Source organism: Physcomitrium patens, chromosome 25 (assembly GCF_059467195.1).
Source record: "Physcomitrium patens ecotype Gransden chromosome 25, ASM5946719v1, whole genome shotgun sequence".
Classification (NCBI taxonomy): Eukaryota; Viridiplantae; Streptophyta; class Bryopsida; order Funariales; family Funariaceae; genus Physcomitrium; species Physcomitrium patens.
This window is the reverse complement of record NC_143434.1, coordinates 13,790,477-13,808,517: the sequence shown is the minus strand read 5'-3', so window position 1 is coordinate 13,808,517 and position 18,041 is coordinate 13,790,477. Positions and strand designations below refer to the sequence as shown.

The 18,041-nt window shown below is 38.3% G+C and overlaps 2 protein-coding genes, 1 long non-coding RNA gene and 1 other non-coding gene across 13 annotated transcripts; 3 read left to right on the top strand and 1 right to left on the bottom strand.

The window, feature by feature from the left end:
* The first annotated feature begins 4,905 nt into the window (after positions 1–4,905).
* On the top strand, positions 4,906–4,977 carry TRNAP-AGG (transfer RNA proline (anticodon AGG)). The gene has a single exon. It is a non-coding gene; the product is annotated as a tRNA-Pro (tRNA).
* A 676-nt stretch (positions 4,978–5,653) lies between these two features.
* LOC112277335 (uncharacterized) lies at positions 5,654–8,461 on the bottom strand. 8 transcript variants are annotated; one of them, XM_024509506.3, is made up of 8 exons: positions 8,156–8,461; positions 7,976–8,048; positions 7,495–7,683; positions 7,069–7,146; positions 6,834–6,887; positions 6,553–6,606; positions 6,167–6,235; positions 5,654–5,928 (listed from the first exon to the last, which is right to left on the bottom strand). In XM_024509506.3, the coding sequence occupies exons 2-8, from the start codon at positions 8,024–8,026 to the stop codon at positions 5,863–5,865; spliced, it is 561 nt and encodes a 186-aa protein (XP_024365274.1). In that variant the 5' UTR covers positions 8,027–8,048; positions 8,156–8,461; the 3' UTR covers positions 5,654–5,862. The 8 variants fall into 8 exon arrangements, with proteins under 8 accessions (XP_024365274.1, XP_024365276.1, XP_024365277.1 ...); XM_024509508.3 differs by having other exon boundaries at positions 7,075–7,146; positions 8,156–8,457; XM_024509509.3 differs by having other exon boundaries at positions 8,043–8,460.
* Positions 8,462–9,793: 1,332 nt separating this feature from the next.
* Positions 9,794–14,275, top strand: LOC112277334 (nicastrin). 2 transcript variants are annotated; one of them, XM_024509504.3, is made up of 6 exons: positions 9,794–10,399; positions 10,946–11,246; positions 11,460–11,861; positions 12,131–12,315; positions 12,473–12,807; positions 13,018–14,275. In XM_024509504.3, exons 1-6 carry the CDS (start codon positions 9,917–9,919, stop codon positions 13,280–13,282), a joined length of 1,971 nt encoding a protein of 656 aa, XP_024365272.1. In that variant the 5' UTR covers positions 9,794–9,916; the 3' UTR covers positions 13,283–14,275. The 2 variants fall into 2 exon arrangements, with proteins under 2 accessions (XP_024365272.1, XP_024365273.1); XM_024509505.3 differs by having other exon boundaries at positions 12,937–14,275.
* A 583-nt stretch (positions 14,276–14,858) lies between these two features.
* LOC149986328 (uncharacterized) lies at positions 14,859–17,679 on the top strand. Of its 2 annotated transcripts, XR_016501123.1 has the most exons (4): positions 14,859–14,960; positions 15,207–15,318; positions 15,714–15,803; positions 16,527–17,679. It is a non-coding gene; the product is annotated as an uncharacterized LOC149986328 (long non-coding RNA). The 2 variants fall into 2 exon arrangements; XR_016501122.1 differs by having other exon boundaries at positions 15,714–17,679.
* The last annotated feature ends 362 nt before the right edge of the window (positions 17,680–18,041 follow it).

Genomic DNA, 18,041 nt, shown 5'->3' with positions numbered 1-18,041 from the left:
GATTTCATTAATACATGATGACTGCTTTTATGGAACTTGTCTCTAGAAAGAGAGGTAATGTCATAGATATATATACATATTTTAGTAAATACTTATATGATTAAGTAGAAATAAGTAAAAATAAATAAAAGTAAATTAATTTCATAATATCTTCTAAAAAAGCTTTCTAGAAGCTTTATAGATGTTGTTTTGACTTTATATATGTTTGTAGTTCATTGATAGGTTAGAAACTTGATCAATATGGTAACCACATATTGATAGCTTGTGGAAAAAACTAACTATATGGCGTACATATAGAAAACTTGCATTACAAGTTAAGATTTATATCTTGGAAAGTCAACATGTTTTGGAGGTCTTATAAGATATTGCCACATAACTCCTAGTTAAGAGTATACATGGAGGTATGAATGAAGCCTTCTTTACTCTTTTTAATGCCTTTTTAGTCCTCAATCTTGTTTCAAGACTTTGTAATCTTTTTTGTTTTTGGCAATAACCATTCTAATTCAATATTATATCATCTTTGAGTGACTTTCTTGTTCTTTTCAATGATACAAGAATATATTGAAGATTTCTTTCTTTGATATTTATGTTCTTGATATCTATATTCTATGTGTCTCTTCTTGAGATATATAAGACAATGAATATCTTGAAAAGAAGAAAAATGCCATCTTTTTCTATAAAAATGGATAATAATCAAAAATTCAAGGTAAAAGAAGTTTTAGATTCAAAGCAATGCTAAAATAAGTTGAAATGTCTTCTTTATTAGCACAAATATGATATTAGTGAATGCATATGGGAGTTAATAAAGAATCTCATAAATATAATAAAGAATCTTATAAATGTAGCAAAGAGAGTTAAGGCTTTTTATTAATGACATCCATCAAAACCAAGATAAAGAATTATAATATCCATGAAAGATAATGATCTCACTTTGTGGAATTCATTTCTAGAAAGGAAGATAATGTCATGGACATATATATTTATACTAATAGTTACTTAAATGATTAAGTAAAAGTATATAAATATAGATTAATTTCATAATATATTTTAGAAAAACTTCTTAGAAGCTTTATAAACACAATTTTGACTTTATATGTATTTGTAATTGATTAATAGATTAGAAACTTGGTCAAAAACTTAATCATATACTTTACATGTTAATAGCTTGCAAAACAAGCTAACTTTGTGACATACATATAGATAATTTGCCTTGCAAGTTAAAATACATGTCTTACAAATTCAACATATTTTGGAGGTCCTATAGAATATTGTCACATATTTCATAATTAGAAAGAATATATGGAGATAAGAATGAAGCCTTTTTCTTTCTTTTCAATGCCTTTCTAGTTTTTAGTCTTGTTTTAAGATGTTCTAATCTTCTTGTTTTTAGCAATAGTCATTGTAATTTAATAGTATATTATCTTTGAGTGATTTTTTAGTCTTTTTGAGTGATATAAGAGTGTATTAATTTTTTAGTTCATTGATATTCATATCTTTAACAATTGTAAGTCAAAATTCTATCAATGCATTGGTAGAGTGCTCTTAACTCACCTTTTGTATTTTCAAAAGTTGATAAAGGACAAGCCACAAGCTCCATTCTTAAAAGTAATGATGTATAAGACTATTAAGCAAGGATTTTAGAATTTAGCTTTAGGTTAGTCTATCAAATGTGCATAAAAAGATGTCATAATTTTTTCATTACATGTGCCACCAATTTTATAGATTATAAATAGATAAAAAATCATAAATCATCTATTATCATTCAAACAAGTACTACAAATTGAGTTTGAAAAAAAGTTACTAAAAATTATACTTATTTAATTTCATGAAGTATATGTTACTATCTACTATCTATATATCAACATAATGTATCACATGTTGAATATTTTGAGAGTGCAATACATGCATTATAGTAGTTGTATCTTCTACTATAACAAATATTTGTAAATAATTTTTAAATTTATATTTAATATTTAAATTATAATGTTTTTTAGATTTATTATGTAAAAAAATAATATTCTATATTTATAGAAATATTAAATATTATAAAAATATAAGATTGGATAAAAAAAATCCTATTATAATATTAAAAATCATAAAAAGAATTACAAAAAGAACATATCTATGTTTGTAACATGACATCTCCTTGTATTTTCATTATTAATCCATCGTCTCTTCTTGTCCTCAAATTTAGTCATTAATGAATCTATTGTCTTTTAGAAATACCATTACTTATAATACAGACAATAAGTAATGAATAATATACTCCAAAGTGATAGAAAATAACTACAAATGGTAATTGTAAGATATTTGTATCAATCAAAAGTAATGTGCTTCAATGAATAAAATTTGAAAGGGCCTATTATTGCTTGAAGTACAAACTTTATATTTTAAATTGATCTTTAGACTTACACAAATATTTTTTTTTGCATTCTCAATTTAAAAAAAAAATCTCATTATGATGATGTTTTTTATTATTAAGTATCATTTCCAAAGTTGTATCAAACTTAAAGATTAGATGGTTTTTGCAAAAATTATATTTGGATGAAGTTTTGAAAACTTTATCCATAATGATTTTAAAAAATAATACTTAAAAATTATAAGCTCAAGGAATATGTAATGGAAAATATTATCGTGATATGAAATGGCTCATATGTAAAAAGATGAAAAAAATATCATATTTTTGAAGATCTTATTTCAAATATATTATAACAAATTATCTTGGAAAAATAGATAATAGTCAAGGGGTAGAAAAATTAAAGGTGCTAACACTACTTTTTTGTAAAATAGGCTTCTATTTACTTTGTAGGACAACAAATAGAGCAAAATAAGGTAGATTAGGAAATTAAATAATATATGCAACTTTTGAAAGAAATTAGGAGTATTTTTAATAAAAATTATCTAAAAAAATTAGATATTAATACTCAGAGAAGGTTGGTTATGAACTAGGATCAAAATTAGATCCCAAGGCACAAAACCGAACTCTGACGACAATTTTGGGATTCTTTTGGAAATCATAGGATAGGATCTCAGAGCTAACTTTTGAATAGGTTTTCTTTGAATATTGATTTGATATGATTTGAAGGTATATTAACTTTGCAAGAGCTTTGCAAAGTTGGGATTTGTTTTGGGAGACTCTGGATTTGTGAAATAAAGTAGGTGATAATTTTTGGAAAATTTTGTAAGTTTGACAATAGATCTGCAAATAAAATTTTGTAGATTTATGGATATATATATATATATATATATATATATATATATATATATATATATTCAATATATCCTATGAGTTTTAGCTTGATGAAAGAGTTGGATCAAGGATTATTGAGATTTAAGTGAATTAAGATCTCAAGAAGTAGAATTTTAGGTCTAATGAGGGTTTCTAAAATTTTTTGCAATCTATCAATTGAATTGGAGTCAAAATTATGTATGTGAGTAGTAGACCTATTTTTATATGTATGTGAGAAATTTGAGATCAATCGAATAGTTCAATAACGAGATATTGACACTGAAAATTCAACATTTAGATTGAAGAAGGAGGCGTGCCAACATCCAAGCAAATATTAGAATTGATGTTCTTTTTGGTGAGTTCGATCTTCTTCAAAATATTTGTACTTATAGTCAACTTAATTATGAAGAGGTGAGAAAAAATTGAGTTAAAATCGATCGTTCATTCATTAGTTATTGAGGTTTAAATCTAATGTAAGAATTACTTGGATTATTTAGGATTTGATTAGGATATGTTTAGGGTTTGATTAGAATTTGGTTAAGATTTGTTTCAAGTTTGGTTAGGATTTGGTTAAGATTTGATTAGGATTTGGCTAGGATTTTATTAGGATTTTATTAGAATTTGATTAGGATATGATTAGGATTTTTTTAGGATTTGGTTACAATTTGTTTAGGATTTGGTTAGGACTTGGTTAGGATTTGATTAGGATTTGGTTAGGACTTGGTTAGGATTTGATTAGGATTTGGTTAGGATTTGATTAGAATTTGATTTAGATTTGCTTAGAAGTTGACTAGGATTTGGTTAGGATTTATTTAGGATTTGATTAGGGTTTGATAAGGATTTGGTTATGGTTTGGTTAGGATTTGGTTAGGATTTATTTAGGGTTTGGTTAGGATTTCACTAGGATTTAACTAAGATTTTTATTTTAATATTTTATTAAGATTTTTATTTTAGTATATTTTTGAATTTCTATGTTATTTCTTTATGATTTCTTTAAAGGGTCTTTAGGAATACTTTGTATTTCTTATATAATTCTTTTGCAATTTTAATTGAATTTGATTGATATTTGATTATACTTACTAATCTTTAATTATAATTTGTTTAAAAATCTATCAGAGTTGTTAGGACTTGTTATTACAATTTTCCTTTTATCTTATATAACTAGATGCCTAGTACATTCTCAAGCCAAATGCCACATAATATGACAATGTAAATGTATTATAATTTGTAAATCACATAAATGAAGAGGATAAAAAAGTTCTTCATAAATATTGTGTATGTAGGCCTCAAGTCATAAAGTGCTTCACACCCTTATACATGGAAGAGTAAATTTTGGAATTGGGTGGACTTTGCCTTGGATCATTAGATGCAAGCAAAGTCAAAAAATAGCATTGTCCACCCATTGAGCATTAAAGGAGGCCCTTAGACTTTTTGGGGGGTGGCATGTGATGGAACCCCAACAATACAAACACATAGCGTGGAAGCAAAGAATTTGCGGATTAGGAAGGAGCAAAAGAATGAAGGGATTGGACGACATGTTTGATGGAAGTGAAGGGCAGCACCTTCAAGCCAAGCCAACTTCAGGAAGGGAAGGCAGGGAACGGATTGCAGTTCTCTACAAATTAATCGGTACTGACCGCCAGCTGTCAGTAGCGAAGGGACGGCACTTCGGCCACGGGTATCTGGTCTAGTGGTATGATTCTTGCTTAGGGTGCAAGAGGTCGGGAGTTCGATTCTCCCGATACCCCCCCTAAACTTTTTGTTTTTCCTTGGCCTGCTCACGTCTCACTAACTTCTCGATCACTGCGTTGGTGATCAAAGGCTATTCTCTCAGGAATCAGCCACGAAAGCAACCGCAGCATGTGCACTGCACATCCCAACCGTTGCTGTGCTGGTTACACACGAAGGACTCAGTCATTCACATATACGGTAAGGCTCTGTGTATCTTCACACCAGTTATCTTGGGGGAGGTCGTACTAACTTGTCGATGATTTCATGGAGGAAAGTTTCAAGTAGTCGGTGTGGCCTGCGTGTGAGATGATGTGGAATTTCCATGGGCAAGCAGTGTATGTGTAATTTTTGATTGGTGTTTGTTGTGAAGTTGCATGGCAACTCATCACACTGAAGATGGTGAGAGGTGCAAGGTTTGGACTGCGTCAGGACGTAACAGGTCCTATGATGAAGAGGTTGCTACTTTTCTTGAGTTCGTTTTCACATGGTGGTACCATAAACCTTAATTGTATTAAAAGCTATCGTATTAAACTGTGCGTAAAAAATCACTTCAAAAATCGAACTGTTAAGAGTCTTCGGAGAAAGAATTTACTTTTAGCTCATATTAGAAATGTCAAGTCTAAATATGACTCACTGTGTACTATGTTTCCATACAAGAAGAGTTTTGCAGCGAACAGTTTGGGACTCGAGAAATATAGTTAAGTGAGAAAATTAAATTCCTGGCAATTCTCCTCAACACCCGATTTGAGGGTCATGCTAAGTGCAGACATGAATGTTTCAGGTCTTGAACATGAACTTTGCCAGGCTATTATCGAGCGACTCGGATTGATGGTTGAGATAACCATCGCCTGAATAGGTGCCCATCCCGGATTATAATAGTTATGAGTAACAAAAGAGGAACACTAAACAGCCAATTTAGCAGCTGGGAGAGGCGCTTTGGGATCGAACGCTAGCTCTAATGGTTCATCCTGCAACCGAATAACATTTTCTGTCAGAAGTATCTTTGAGGCTATAGAGATCAGTCTCTAGTTCACAACGTGCCATATCAATTGCAACAATGAACAGCATTGTGTTGACAAATAATCTTGAGCAGATAATGTAAAACAAAACAAAAGTCTTCTTGGTAGCACTCCTACCTAAAGGTGACACAATGACAGACTCAGCAGAATTGCAATATAAAAAAAATTGAAGAGGTATGTTCCGCACCAGCTTTGATAATTTGGTGGATGTAAGTTCCCGCTGCAATTTCAACGTGTTCCTTAATTCCTGAAATTCCTGAAGGAGAAATAAAATAGGAAGTCAGAAAAACGATAACATCTATTCTGTACCACACAAAAAACACTAGAAAACCTTCAGCCCGGCATGGAATTTGCATATTCGCTACTAATGTGTTACAACAAGACTTCTTTATTAAGAAGCTTGTGGGCTACACAGCAAGGCTCTTTGGTCGACCTTTAAATGAGTCGAATTCAAAAAAATGTCACTGCCAGATCAGAGCAAAGAGCAGCCGTCTAAGTAATGATGCAACAACTTCAATGAGAAGCTACACCCTTATGCTGAGATCAAATGCTGCCAAAGAGATATTGACTTACATCTCGAAGTAGTTCAACCTCTGTATTGAGAGAGCACCGAAGATTTCCTAGTTCCTGCGCAAAAGATGAAAATTCTATCATATCAGACTACGCCGTGTATGATTAGATGTTCAATAAGACATATCATTCAAGGGTGCAATCAGCAAGGTAAGATCATGTGTGCATCCACAGTCGTGCTTTTATAGTTGCATGCCGCCAACATTTCTCAAGTCTACACCTGTATGAAAGTTTCAGACAAAACTCCCCCCAATTATTACAACAATCCTGGTAGGCAAATTTACCTCCTTATACGACTTGACTTGGGTATCCAATTTGCTCCGCCAGTTCTCCAATTCCTACCGAGTAATCGATCCAACATCCACGTGATGAGCATCGAAGTTCGCCACAATATTAAAACATTATTAGCCTGTCCTGATCGAGTAACATGCAGAGGACATTGCCTACAGCTCAAAAACCAGGTCCCCGCAACTATCGGAGAAGCAGCAACAGAACACGTTTCAAGTTTTGAGGCCAAACCTTTACCTTCTTCAGGGCTTGCACACGCTGTAGCAACTCCGTCCTTGACTCATTCAGTCCTTTAGAGACCGTGACCTCCTGTAACAATTTTCTAGTTAGAAAGGTCTGATAAGAGTGTTACATACCCTTTTCTAAGATCAAAATAGAGGGTTGGGGGGGAGTTAAAAGCAGCAAAGAAGTTAATGTTTTCTATCAGGCAAGTCCGAAAAAACAGATTACAAAAGAATTAGTACAAGTACTCTACAATTGTGCAAAATAAGTAAATAAAGCGTAATCACTCTGATAATAAGCTGACTCCAACCCCAGGAAATACGTAGCGATGGTAGTAATGGCATTTGAATGAGACAGCAACTGAATATGGCAAAGACCATAATCATGAATTATGTCGACTACGGAATCATGACATCATACACGTGGCGTTGATACCTGCGATGGCATCCCAACTTCGCTTTGATGATTTTCATCATCATTCATCTCCTTCACTCCCATTTTTGCAGTCTCTCGAAGACTTCTAATAACTGTAACCTCATCAGGTCCAGAGAGGCTTGCATCCAAAGCATTAACCATGGAATCCATATCCAAAGTTTCTGAAATGCACTCTTCTAAAGTCGTGACCTACAAACAATCAAACAGACACGCATCAACTCGCACACAATCGTGAATGTCACAAGACTCTACACATACAATCTGAAAATTTCCGATGGCAAAATTCAAGGAGAAACGTGAAGTACTAGGAAATCATCGACAGAAGTTGGTGCTCGGTTTGATCGACTCGCAGGATTCCGACGCTCTCAGATAGATTAGAACTGACCTTCAAGACAAAATTGCCTTCATGCACATAATAATAAAAGAAAAGAGAAACAAAGAAATTGTTTTAACGCACACACACACACACAGTTGAACTCACATTATTTTCCAGCGAACTGGAAGAAGACGGAGAAGCGCCAGGTTTAGTCATAGCTACAGACACTGACCTCTTGCTACACGAACACAGTCAAATTAGTGTGTCGCCTTTACATAACCACATAACCAAATTGCACCTCCCAAAAAACCTCAAACTCATCCAAGCTCCAAACGAAGCTCTCACCCTGTTCACTTCACTTCACTTCAAACCCTAGACCTCCTCCAACTCTGCAATGTCACTAACACGTCAAGGCTCACGGCAACACACACTCGTCCACAAATATGGAACTCCTTTCCTGTGTGCAAACTACGATGAGACAGAGAGAGACGGAGGAATTGTAAAATATGGTCGAAAGTTCGCATAGCTTTGCAATTAATTCGACTTTTTCGCCTGGATTTGTGTGTTCAGGATTGTTTGTCACTTTATTCAGGCTGGCGGTGTCGAGGGAGGGGAACATTCCAAAATTCGAAATTAGTTGGATTTGAATTTCTCTAACTTATATAGCATTGGGCCACCTTCACCCCGCCAAAATTCCCGAATTCCCTCTCAAAAAATTTTAAACCACTCTCGCCAACCTCCGCTCGCGTTAAAATACCTAAATATGTGTATGTATGTATGTATGTATGTATGTATGTATGTGCACATTCTACAGGAATCCCATTTCGCTTGTTTAAATTATTTAGCTATTGAAATCATTGGTTGTGGATTTTTTGTTGCAATTGAAACATCGGTTTTAGATTTTTTATAATAATTTATTTGGGCTTGTACTTTCATTTTTATTTTTTTATTTTATTTTGTTACAATCTTCAAAATGGTTTTGTTAAAATGAGAGCTTTATGTTTTATTTTTTTGATGAATTGTTTCTCCAAAATAGAAGGTCCAAATTATTCAGTATAAATACATACATACAGGTATCTATGGGGCTTTTCAAGCAATTGCTCCTTGAGTTCCATATCATCCAAGAACGTAATTTATACATGTTCTATGTGTTCCCAATGTTCGTAGTGTTCCAAAGTCTCCCTCAAAATTTCATGCTTAGTGTGAACATCCACAACCTGCAACAATTTGGTGTTGAGAGTTTGAAAATCCAATGAAGAGCCAAAACTATTTGTTGTCAATGCCACTTCATAGAAATGGTGACTTTGTGAGCATGGCTTGTGTTGTGAGAACAAGGAACATATGGAACATTGATTTTGTACAATAATCATAATTGATTTCATACAATACCAATCACACATTTAAAATGTGCTAATATATATATATATATATACATATGCATGAAAATTTATGTGCACATGTGACCTTAGATTGTGGTCATCTTGCCACAAGAAGTTGGTCCAAAATTTTATCATTATGAAAAATAAATCCGAAAAGTAAACTCCAAATCCACAAAGTGGCAAGCATCCATAACTTATTCAAAAAGAAAAATATAAAGAAAAGAAATCAAAACAAGAGGTATTAATGACTATAAAAGTGCCAAGAACTAGAACAAGAGAAGTAGTTTTGATTGCTTTTTCTAAATAATTCAATATTAGAGGAAATTCAATAACAAAATTTCAAGTGTACAATCAAAAATCAAAGAAATGGTCAACATTTTACACGTAGCCCAAATCTAACACTTACAAACATGTTTCATCAATTTATTATTTCTTCATAAAAATTATTTTTTGACCACTGGTTCGATAAGTGGCAGAACCTTGCGCTTACACGTATCCGTTAATTCAATTCTCACCTACACGTGTCCGTGACCGAAAGTAAAAGATAAGCTGAGAGGAAAAAGGAAAAAGGTAAAAAGGCCCGGCTCCCAAAAGCTACTGAGAGTGAGCTGGGGCTTGAAGCCTCAGCCAGCCCCGGACACCGTATTGTTATGTGGATTGGGAAGGCGGGGAGTGTTTTTGGAGGAGTTTTTTGAGTGCCACCTCCGTTGCAGAAGGGTTCAGGGCCATGGCCGCCATAGCTAGAGCTTGGGGGCTTCTCCTCCTTCTGTTACTGCTGCCCTGGCTAGCTCATGGCTCGTCTATCAAATCCGTCCCCGAGCTTGAATCGCGCATGTATGCGTCGCTTGCGGGCTTTCCCTGTGTCCGATGGCTCAACCTGACTGGGGAGCTTGGTTGCGCTAACCCCGGGCACGGGGCCGTGAGTGCGCCAATTTTGAGGATGGGGGACGCTTTGGATTCTCCCGCGACTGTACTGGTCCCTGCGGAGTCGTTCGAGGAGTTTGTTGATCGATTCGGGGATGATAAAAATGTGGTTGGGGTGCTTGTGGAGAACGGAAGTCAGGCTCCAGGGTTCGGAGCTTCGGATGATGCGAGGTTTCCGCAGGCTGAATTCGCGCCGTATGAGAATCAATCCTGGGTTTGGAACCCCTTTGGATCAGGAATGATGCACCGTCGACTCAACTTTCCAGTATTTTTTCTTTCTTCTCCGGTGGGTGTTGATAATGTCTTTCCTGAAGCTTTCTCTTGCTTTCTATCCTGTTCATTTGGTGTCAATTAGTTGTGGTGATAGGATAATATTGCGTAGACATCGTTCAGCGTTTTTGTTTGTAGATGAAGTGGTTGAGTAATTTAGGGGTTTCGCTGTCGAAAGATTGTGATATTGTTAATTGGGAACTAAATCATAATAAGATGACCTATAGGGAGGCGAGACTTGTGAAGCTGATCACAGGAAATGATTGGTCATTGCAAAATGGCTGTACAGTTCAAGAGTCCGAGGTAGGAGAGGCTTTTAGGGTTTTATGAGCGAGGTGAATTGGATAAGAAAGCAAGGTAGAAGGGTCATATTTTTCTAGCAATTTATTAGGGTCATAACATTTTGCAAGCTGCCTTATCAAACAGAGAATAGGGGGGTATAACCGCAACTTATGCCATCCTATCATGTGTGGCTACACGCTTACTCGAATATTTGCGTGTTTTCTATGAATTATGGAGAGTTGGTACCGTCTTTGTTGACGGTTTAATTGATTGGCTACAGGAAAACATAGAATTAGCACGAAGACTTGCCTCCCAGAACGTCGAGAAAGGGTCGAAGAGGCCTGCAAATGTGGTAGAATTTAACGACGTTATGCAGACCACTAAAACTGGGACACCCACAACAGAATCATGTTTGGGGGAGCTCTCCTGTCTTCCTTTAGGAGGGTACAGCGTCATGTCGACTTTCCCACCTGTCAATGTTTCGCATCCCACCGTGAAGCCCGTCGTGTTGGCGATGGCGTCCGTAGATTCAGCAACTTTCTTCCGTGATGTTGCCCCTGGGGCTGACTCACCAATGTCAGGTCTGTCTTGCTTCCTATTTCGAAACTGATAATCTTTTGAATCCTTCACTACCAGACCAATACTTTTCCATGGCCCGAATTTCTTGCTTCTGTTTTTATGTTAATTTTTATTTGTTTTGGGAAGAGAACAACAATCATTGATTGGTTGCAGATGTCACTGGTACTGCATTTGATCGGGAAAATTGAAGCTTCGTGTTTTGGTTCTTTTTCCAGGAGTTATAGCCTTGCTTGCAGCGGTTGATGCACTATCGCACGTTCCTGACTTTGACAGTTTTTTAAAGAGACTCGTCTTTCTTGTATTTACGGGAGAGGCGAGGGGCTATTTGGGAAGTCGACAGTTTTTGGCTCAACTTAAGAAGGGAGCCTTTGCGGATTATGGACTAACATCAATTCATCAAATCCTGGAAGTTGGATCGGTGGGCCAAGCATCAGAGGCCACGTTCTTCGTCCATAAGCAGGCTACAGCAGCAGCCGTCGATACGCAACAGATTATTGATGCATTGTATTTATCGGCATCCTCCACGGATTCAACGGTGAAATTGGCTAACGAAGACAATCCAGGGATACCTCCTTCGAGTCTCATGACTTTCGTCCATAATGATCCTACTGTTGCTGGTATGCATATGCATGTACAGTTTCTCCTCGAAATTGTTTTTCTTTCGGTGTTCGCAGGGAATCAGTGTTTTCCCCCGTATATGAACTTTCTTGGTGTTTTTATGCTTTGGACTCTAAGTGCCTTAGTGAGTTTCAAATTGTGATATTAAGAGTTAGATTTTCCCTCTGCTTCTATCAATTGCATTTTTCTGGCGATGATGCTCCATTCTTCTTAAGTAGGTTCCAACCAGTTCAGAATGTATTTGTGTGACACGGATTGTCGTGTGTAGGTGTTGTCATTGAAGAATTCGACACAGCTTTCACAAATAAGTATTACAATAGCGTGGATGACAACTCGAGTAATGTGAACTTGCCATCACTAGTGGTAGCGGCATCTTTGGTGGCCCGATCGCTTGTCCTGCTTGCAAGTGACAATAACTTGAGATTTGATTCTCCAATCTTTGAATCTATTCAGGTACTACCTCGCTTTTTCTGCTCCTGAACTTCCTCATTGTGTTACTTTCATGTTTATTTACTGTATTCTCCTAATTTATGCTCTGGTGTTTGTTCTGAGATCCCACCAAAAAGATTATGATGTTGTCAGCATTCTTTCAATTTGCACTTGTAATCAGGTGAACATGTCACTGGTGGAGGAAATGGTGAACTGTTTCTTTGGGACTTCCCCCGGCATGAGGTGCAGTTTAGTAGAAAGTTTGATGACTGCATCCCATGACGTCGCCAATCACTATGTCGGAGTGTTTCAAGCAGATCCCAGCGTATCTCCTAACTCGATGCCAGAAGTGATTGATGATACGACACGATTTGTGTGGAATTTTTTAGCCGACCGGACAGCATTGCCCCGGGAGGATTTGCACGAGAAATGTACTTTGGTTTGCAAGAACCCTGACGAAGTATGCGTCGGAGCAACACAAAGTCAGTTAGGACAGTGTCGCGTGTCTTCAACCAGGTATTAAAGACTGCTATTTAAGACATCATATTATTATTATGAGAGCCAAAATGTATTGCAATTATCTATCTATCATCTCAAATTATGCCGACCATTACTCACGATGTGGAGATCCATTTGGAGTTCCAGGGCCTATGATTGGACTGTCGTCGCAGTTGAACATCTTTGTTACTGATGTAAGCTTAAACCCGTGGCGTTGTGTAAAATCAGGTATGTTCCTGCATATTCTCCTCGGCTAAAATTCCACGACTATTGGTGGCAATTGCTTCCTTTAGAGGCTGGTGATAAGATGGGAGCAGCTGACCCAGTGTACACTGAAAGCTTCTGGAACAGTATTAGCATTCGATCATACCAGAAAGAAGACTCCTGGTATGAAGAGCTTATTCTCTTCATTGGGGTGTTTGTAACTTTTGTATCGATCCTTTCCATAACCTGCTCGACATCTCTTCTCAGAAAACGGCTGAAGCGGGCTTGATCAAGCTCGTGCATACTTGCAGGAAAGATGATCTCTTTTCATTTTTCGCAACTTTCAAACCGATCAGGATGCCACACTGGTTAGAAGGATTTCTGACATGCACCAGGACAAGAAGGTGCACATACCGAAGGTCTTACATGGCCATCTCAGTTATAGCAATGACTGGCGTCCTTGAGAGGCGATGCTGCAGTAAGGCGGTATACAGTGCCCCTTATAATCTGCCAACATTTGGCTGTGTGTGTGTGTTGAAATGGAAGACACGTGCAAGTACTGGTATGGGTATGAACTTGGCTGCGATGGGGGGCACCTTAGAACTGGGGTCGTGGATGTGGAGCTTACGATTCATTCCTCGATTCACCTGTTCGGCTCTGTGGAAAAGTACATCTGGAGTTCCGCTACTTGTTTGAAGATTCTGGAAAATCGGATTTCTTCGTTACGGCCACATTCTTAGCAAGTCTGCTGCTCTTCTTGAATGCAGGATTGTTCTATTGGTTACATATTCTTTGCGTAAGGTTTCAAAATGAGGAAAGATCAATCTCATATGATGGGTCACATGGATTCAAAGGAAGAGATCAAAACGTGCTACTAGAATAGCAAATTTGGAGGCACACATTTACTTTGGCTTTTGTTGCCACTCCTTTTGGTTGTTCTCGAACCCCCGGATAGTTTGAGCATACGACTCGTTGCTTGCTTGTCTTCCCCTGGTTTGCCCTTACATCTAACTTGTCTTTAGTCTTGTACCCATCATTTAATCTAATCGTTTTTCATCCTAGTCTTTGGGGATATTTTATATTTTTGGGTATGCTACGTCAATTCTTGTAGACGCTGGCTAAGAGTTGGACCCCGGGACCAGGAAAGAGGACGCAAAATGATGGGTACAAGGACAAGAAGGACAAGCAACAAAAGATGCCAACGCAAGTGAGGCAGGAGGGTATTTTAGTTTCTAGATATGGGATTTTTGGTTTTGAACTTTAATGGAACTCATTTAAACGAGATGGACCGCCTACGTTGATCTGTGATTAAGTTTTTATTTTTTAGTTTTACCGAATTTGTTTTGCTGATTGAGTTACGGGAACTCTTCTACCTTTCTTAATGGGTCGTCCATGCGCATAAGTTGAAAATAGTAAGCAATGATACACTGTGAACGTTGCCGAGAACCACCCACCAACAGTAGCCTGCACATGGGATTCAACGTCGATCGTCGATCAGGCTGATAAGTTGTGTGATGGGTCTGGTTATTTAAGTGCATTAATTCCGTAATGAATATAATCTTCACTGGTAATGGATGCAAAGAATTTCAATCAACCATGTGCAGGAATGAACCGAAAGGTATTTACTTAGCACAAGTTCATACTAGCGATGAACGTGTTTAATCCAGCTCACTGGGCAATTTCTCACAATCATATGCTGAGCCATCATCATCAGCACAGATTGAGTGTTTGAATACGAGCAATCAGTTCATTCCTATCATCTTCAGCGGTTACAAGTCGCATTTCACCACCCCGTGACGATCGACGTACAATCAGTTGCCTTCCCCACCCTCACACTTCTCAATGCCAACTATAGACCGTCGTTTCACTACGAGGTGCACATCACGGAATTCGTGCCTCACAACTTCGATTATATCGTTCACCGATTGCAAGTATGTTCATTTTTAGCTCCCCAATACATTTTTCAGGTTTGCTCTCCTCATTTTGTTCGATTGTGACCAGCTCTTCTTGGACTAATGAACTAGTCCGAGCTCGCAGAATGCGAATGAGCATGGTGTGATAGTGCTATTTTTGTTGTTCAGTTCTGTGCATTTTGAACTTTTTTGGACAACTGTATGACATCGAGGCTGCGGTGGCTGGTGTTTGAGTTCTCGGCATGAATACATAATTGAAAGAGTATTTGGTTTTCGATTGATTGAATTTCCTCTCGTCAGTCGAATTTTCTTTGGCAGGGCTGCCTTTCTTCGGAATCTTACGCTATACTTTGAGTCTCAATTTTGGTGCTGAAACTGCTGCTGATGAGACCTTCTCCAATGCGACGAATGAGTGAGATAAACCACTCTGATTCCTCCGCCTTTCTAGTTCACCTTATATCTTCCCCTTCAATGACATCACAAATAAATCACCAACTCTGCCTTACTCTATCAAGGAACATGTTGCGCCCATTTTTTGAGGTGTTTGGCCTCGACTTCACACGCGCAGAGGAGAAGCTTCCATCTAGGCTGCGTGAGATTGTGCACTCGTTTCAGGCGGTTGGGAAGCATTGCGCTCGATACCAGCACTTGCCGATACATACAGATGCTGAAGCTTGTAGTTGAGAAGTTTTGCACTCCAGAGAATAAGTTGTAAGGCTGCCTGTCCCCAATGTGAGTGATTTGCGTGGTCTTCGAGGCGAGTCGGATTCTGCTCTTACCAAGGGCCTGGCAACTCTCCTTTTGTAGGGGCTTTCTGACGGAGGTTCTGGCGGAAGCTTAGCCTCGTGAAACGCCATCGGCTCATCCTGGGGCTACTGCAGGAGGAGCTTCAAAACGGTTTGCATCCTCTCTCCCTTGTCACCAAAACCCGTCTGTGATTTCTGATTAACTGCAGAGTCGCAATTGCCCAGGCCATGTCAGTCTGTCCCCAAAATCACCCTGAAGTGAGACTTTAGACGCGGCGACTAAATGTGGCGAAAAACCCCCTACAGCTCTAGAGCACCTAACTGCAACATTTACTAATACACCAGATAGTTTTGATATCCACTTTAACTCGTTTCCAATTTCTCAGTCCAAGTATGATCTGGCTACGTGCTGAATTGTGGATCAATGTGTTTTTATGGGATACTGGGGATCTTATTGTCCTGATTGGAAGCTTCGCTGTCCATTTAATCTGATGAGGGCACAAGTCAGTGATCGAAAATTGAAAGGACTGTAAACACGAACATCAACAAAGCGAAATTACGAAAGTATCTGGGAATGGAAACGGTCAAATGCTTTTCGGCACATCCCTGTGTGAAACCTGAAAATCACATTTCACTTGGTTAAAGGATCTTAGATATTTCCTTTCTCGAATCAAGTGGTACTTGGAACATTGCTCTCAGTACAGTGTCGGGAATGACGCAATCTGGACTGAGGGAAATGTGCAAACTCTTGCAGTACCAGCCCGTTGCAGAATCTTGGCTGAAGAAAAGCCATCTGCGTCGTTGTATGGATTCGTTCTGCACACTGACTTCGCAAAACCTTGTAAAATTCCGTGGGTGTCTTATAAGCTAGCAGATAGCAGGTGTGTCCCTCCTTCTCTGAGTAAGCTGTTGCTGCTTCAAGGACTGCACAGAGGATCACAAATCATTGTTCCACAATATCTCCTGCAGCACCACTTCACAGTCAGACTGAACAGTGTATGTCAGACGGATTGAGCCTGTGAACCTCAATATCATCCTCCGGAAGAGAACTATTTAAAACTATTCCGCAGTTGACAATATATATGTAAAAGAATGCCGAGGGCTCACTGCAGCACTTTTGGTAGTCTTCCACCGCACCAGACACCAGTGTCTAGCGACAACGACGGGGACGACGACGACGAAGGCTTCAACATGAAATTAGCATCGACTCGTCAGCTGGGTACGCGCCTCAGAGGTTCCAAAACTTGTCTAGTTGCTTTCGCGCATGGGAGAGAGTGCCGTGATTGCAACCATAGCGATCGTCAGAGTCATTAGGTCGCGTCAACCCCATCTCTCTTACATCGGAACCGGTGATGGGTACGTCGATGGGCCAACATTCCAGCAAATTCCACAGGCTTCGATCATGCAGTTCTGCGCGGCGCTGACGAGCACCATCTACTCTGACGGACGGGGACGCACCAGCGGCCGTGGCATGATAGACTGAAGTCATCGACGAAGCACGTGCAGGACTGAGACAGTTCGCCGACTGGGTCCAGCACAGCACATCAACGGCAGGACTGAGTAGACAAAGGGGGAGGGGAGGGGAGGTTGTGGGTGCAGTTGCGGTGCGGTGTTTTCTCTGTGATCGCAGTACGTTGACAGGGGGGCAGGATTGGCGTGGGAGCAACCGGCGCAAGCAGCTCTGCCAGGGGCGGTGGCGCGGTGGCGGAGAGAGAGAGGGGATCGCTGTGCGATGGCTGCTGCAGCGGCGCAGCGGCGCCCATAAGTCCATCGCCACCTCAGCTGGAGATCAGACAAGGCCTCTTGAGCCCTGACTAGCCTAGAATGCAACCAAAAAACAAAAAACCAGAAAAACCAGAAAAACAATATGATAATATCTCAACATGGCGCTTCTATTCACCTACGCATCCATCTCTCTCTCTCTCTCTCTCTCTCTCTATCTATCTATCTATATATCTATGTTTCTCTCTGTGTATATTTTAATAAATTTGTGCTTGATACATGATACTTTTTTTTTCTTTCTGTAATTTTTTATTTTTATATGGTACTATTTTTTACCTGGTATAAAATTAAATTTTTATTTTCTCTTTTAGTCAAAAAATTTAATTGATACATGGTATTTAAACTTAATACATGGTACTTTATTTTTTCTAAACTTTTTGACAAGTACTAACCGGCTTGATTAACTAAGTGCAATTTAAAAGAATCAACACAACAAAAACATCTAGACCAATATAATGTAGATAGTAGAAGGTGGATCAAACATACTTGACTTACATAAGAATTAGACCACCAGAGTTTAAATGATGGAGGATATGCCCAAGATACTTGAACCAAATATGAACCAAAAGTCTTGAAGTTTAGATTAGATCAGATTAGTTTGAAAGCT

Excerpts from the sequence above, each read along its gene's own strand:
- LOC112277335 (XM_024509506.3), bottom strand. The coding sequence starts at position 8,026 with ATGACTAAACCTGGCGCTTCTCCGTCTTCTTCCAGTTCGCTGGAAAAT. Across the intron at positions 6,888-7,068 it reads AAGCCCTGAAGAAGGTAAAG|GAATTGGAGAACTGGCGGAG; the intron begins GTTTGGCCTCAA and ends ATTACTCGGTAG. Across the intron at positions 6,236-6,552 it reads AGGTTGAACTACTTCGAGAT|GAATTTCAGGAATTAAGGAA; the intron begins GTAAGTCAATAT and ends TTTCTCCTTCAG.
- LOC112277334 (XM_024509504.3), top strand. The coding sequence starts at position 9,917 with ATGGCCGCCATAGCTAGAGCTTGGGGGCTTCTCCTCCTTCTGTTACTG. Across the intron at positions 10,400-10,945 it reads TATTTTTTCTTTCTTCTCCG|GAAAACATAGAATTAGCACG; the intron begins GTGGGTGTTGAT and ends GATTGGCTACAG. Across the intron at positions 11,862-12,130 it reads TAATGATCCTACTGTTGCTG|GTGTTGTCATTGAAGAATTC; the intron begins GTATGCATATGC and ends TGTCGTGTGTAG.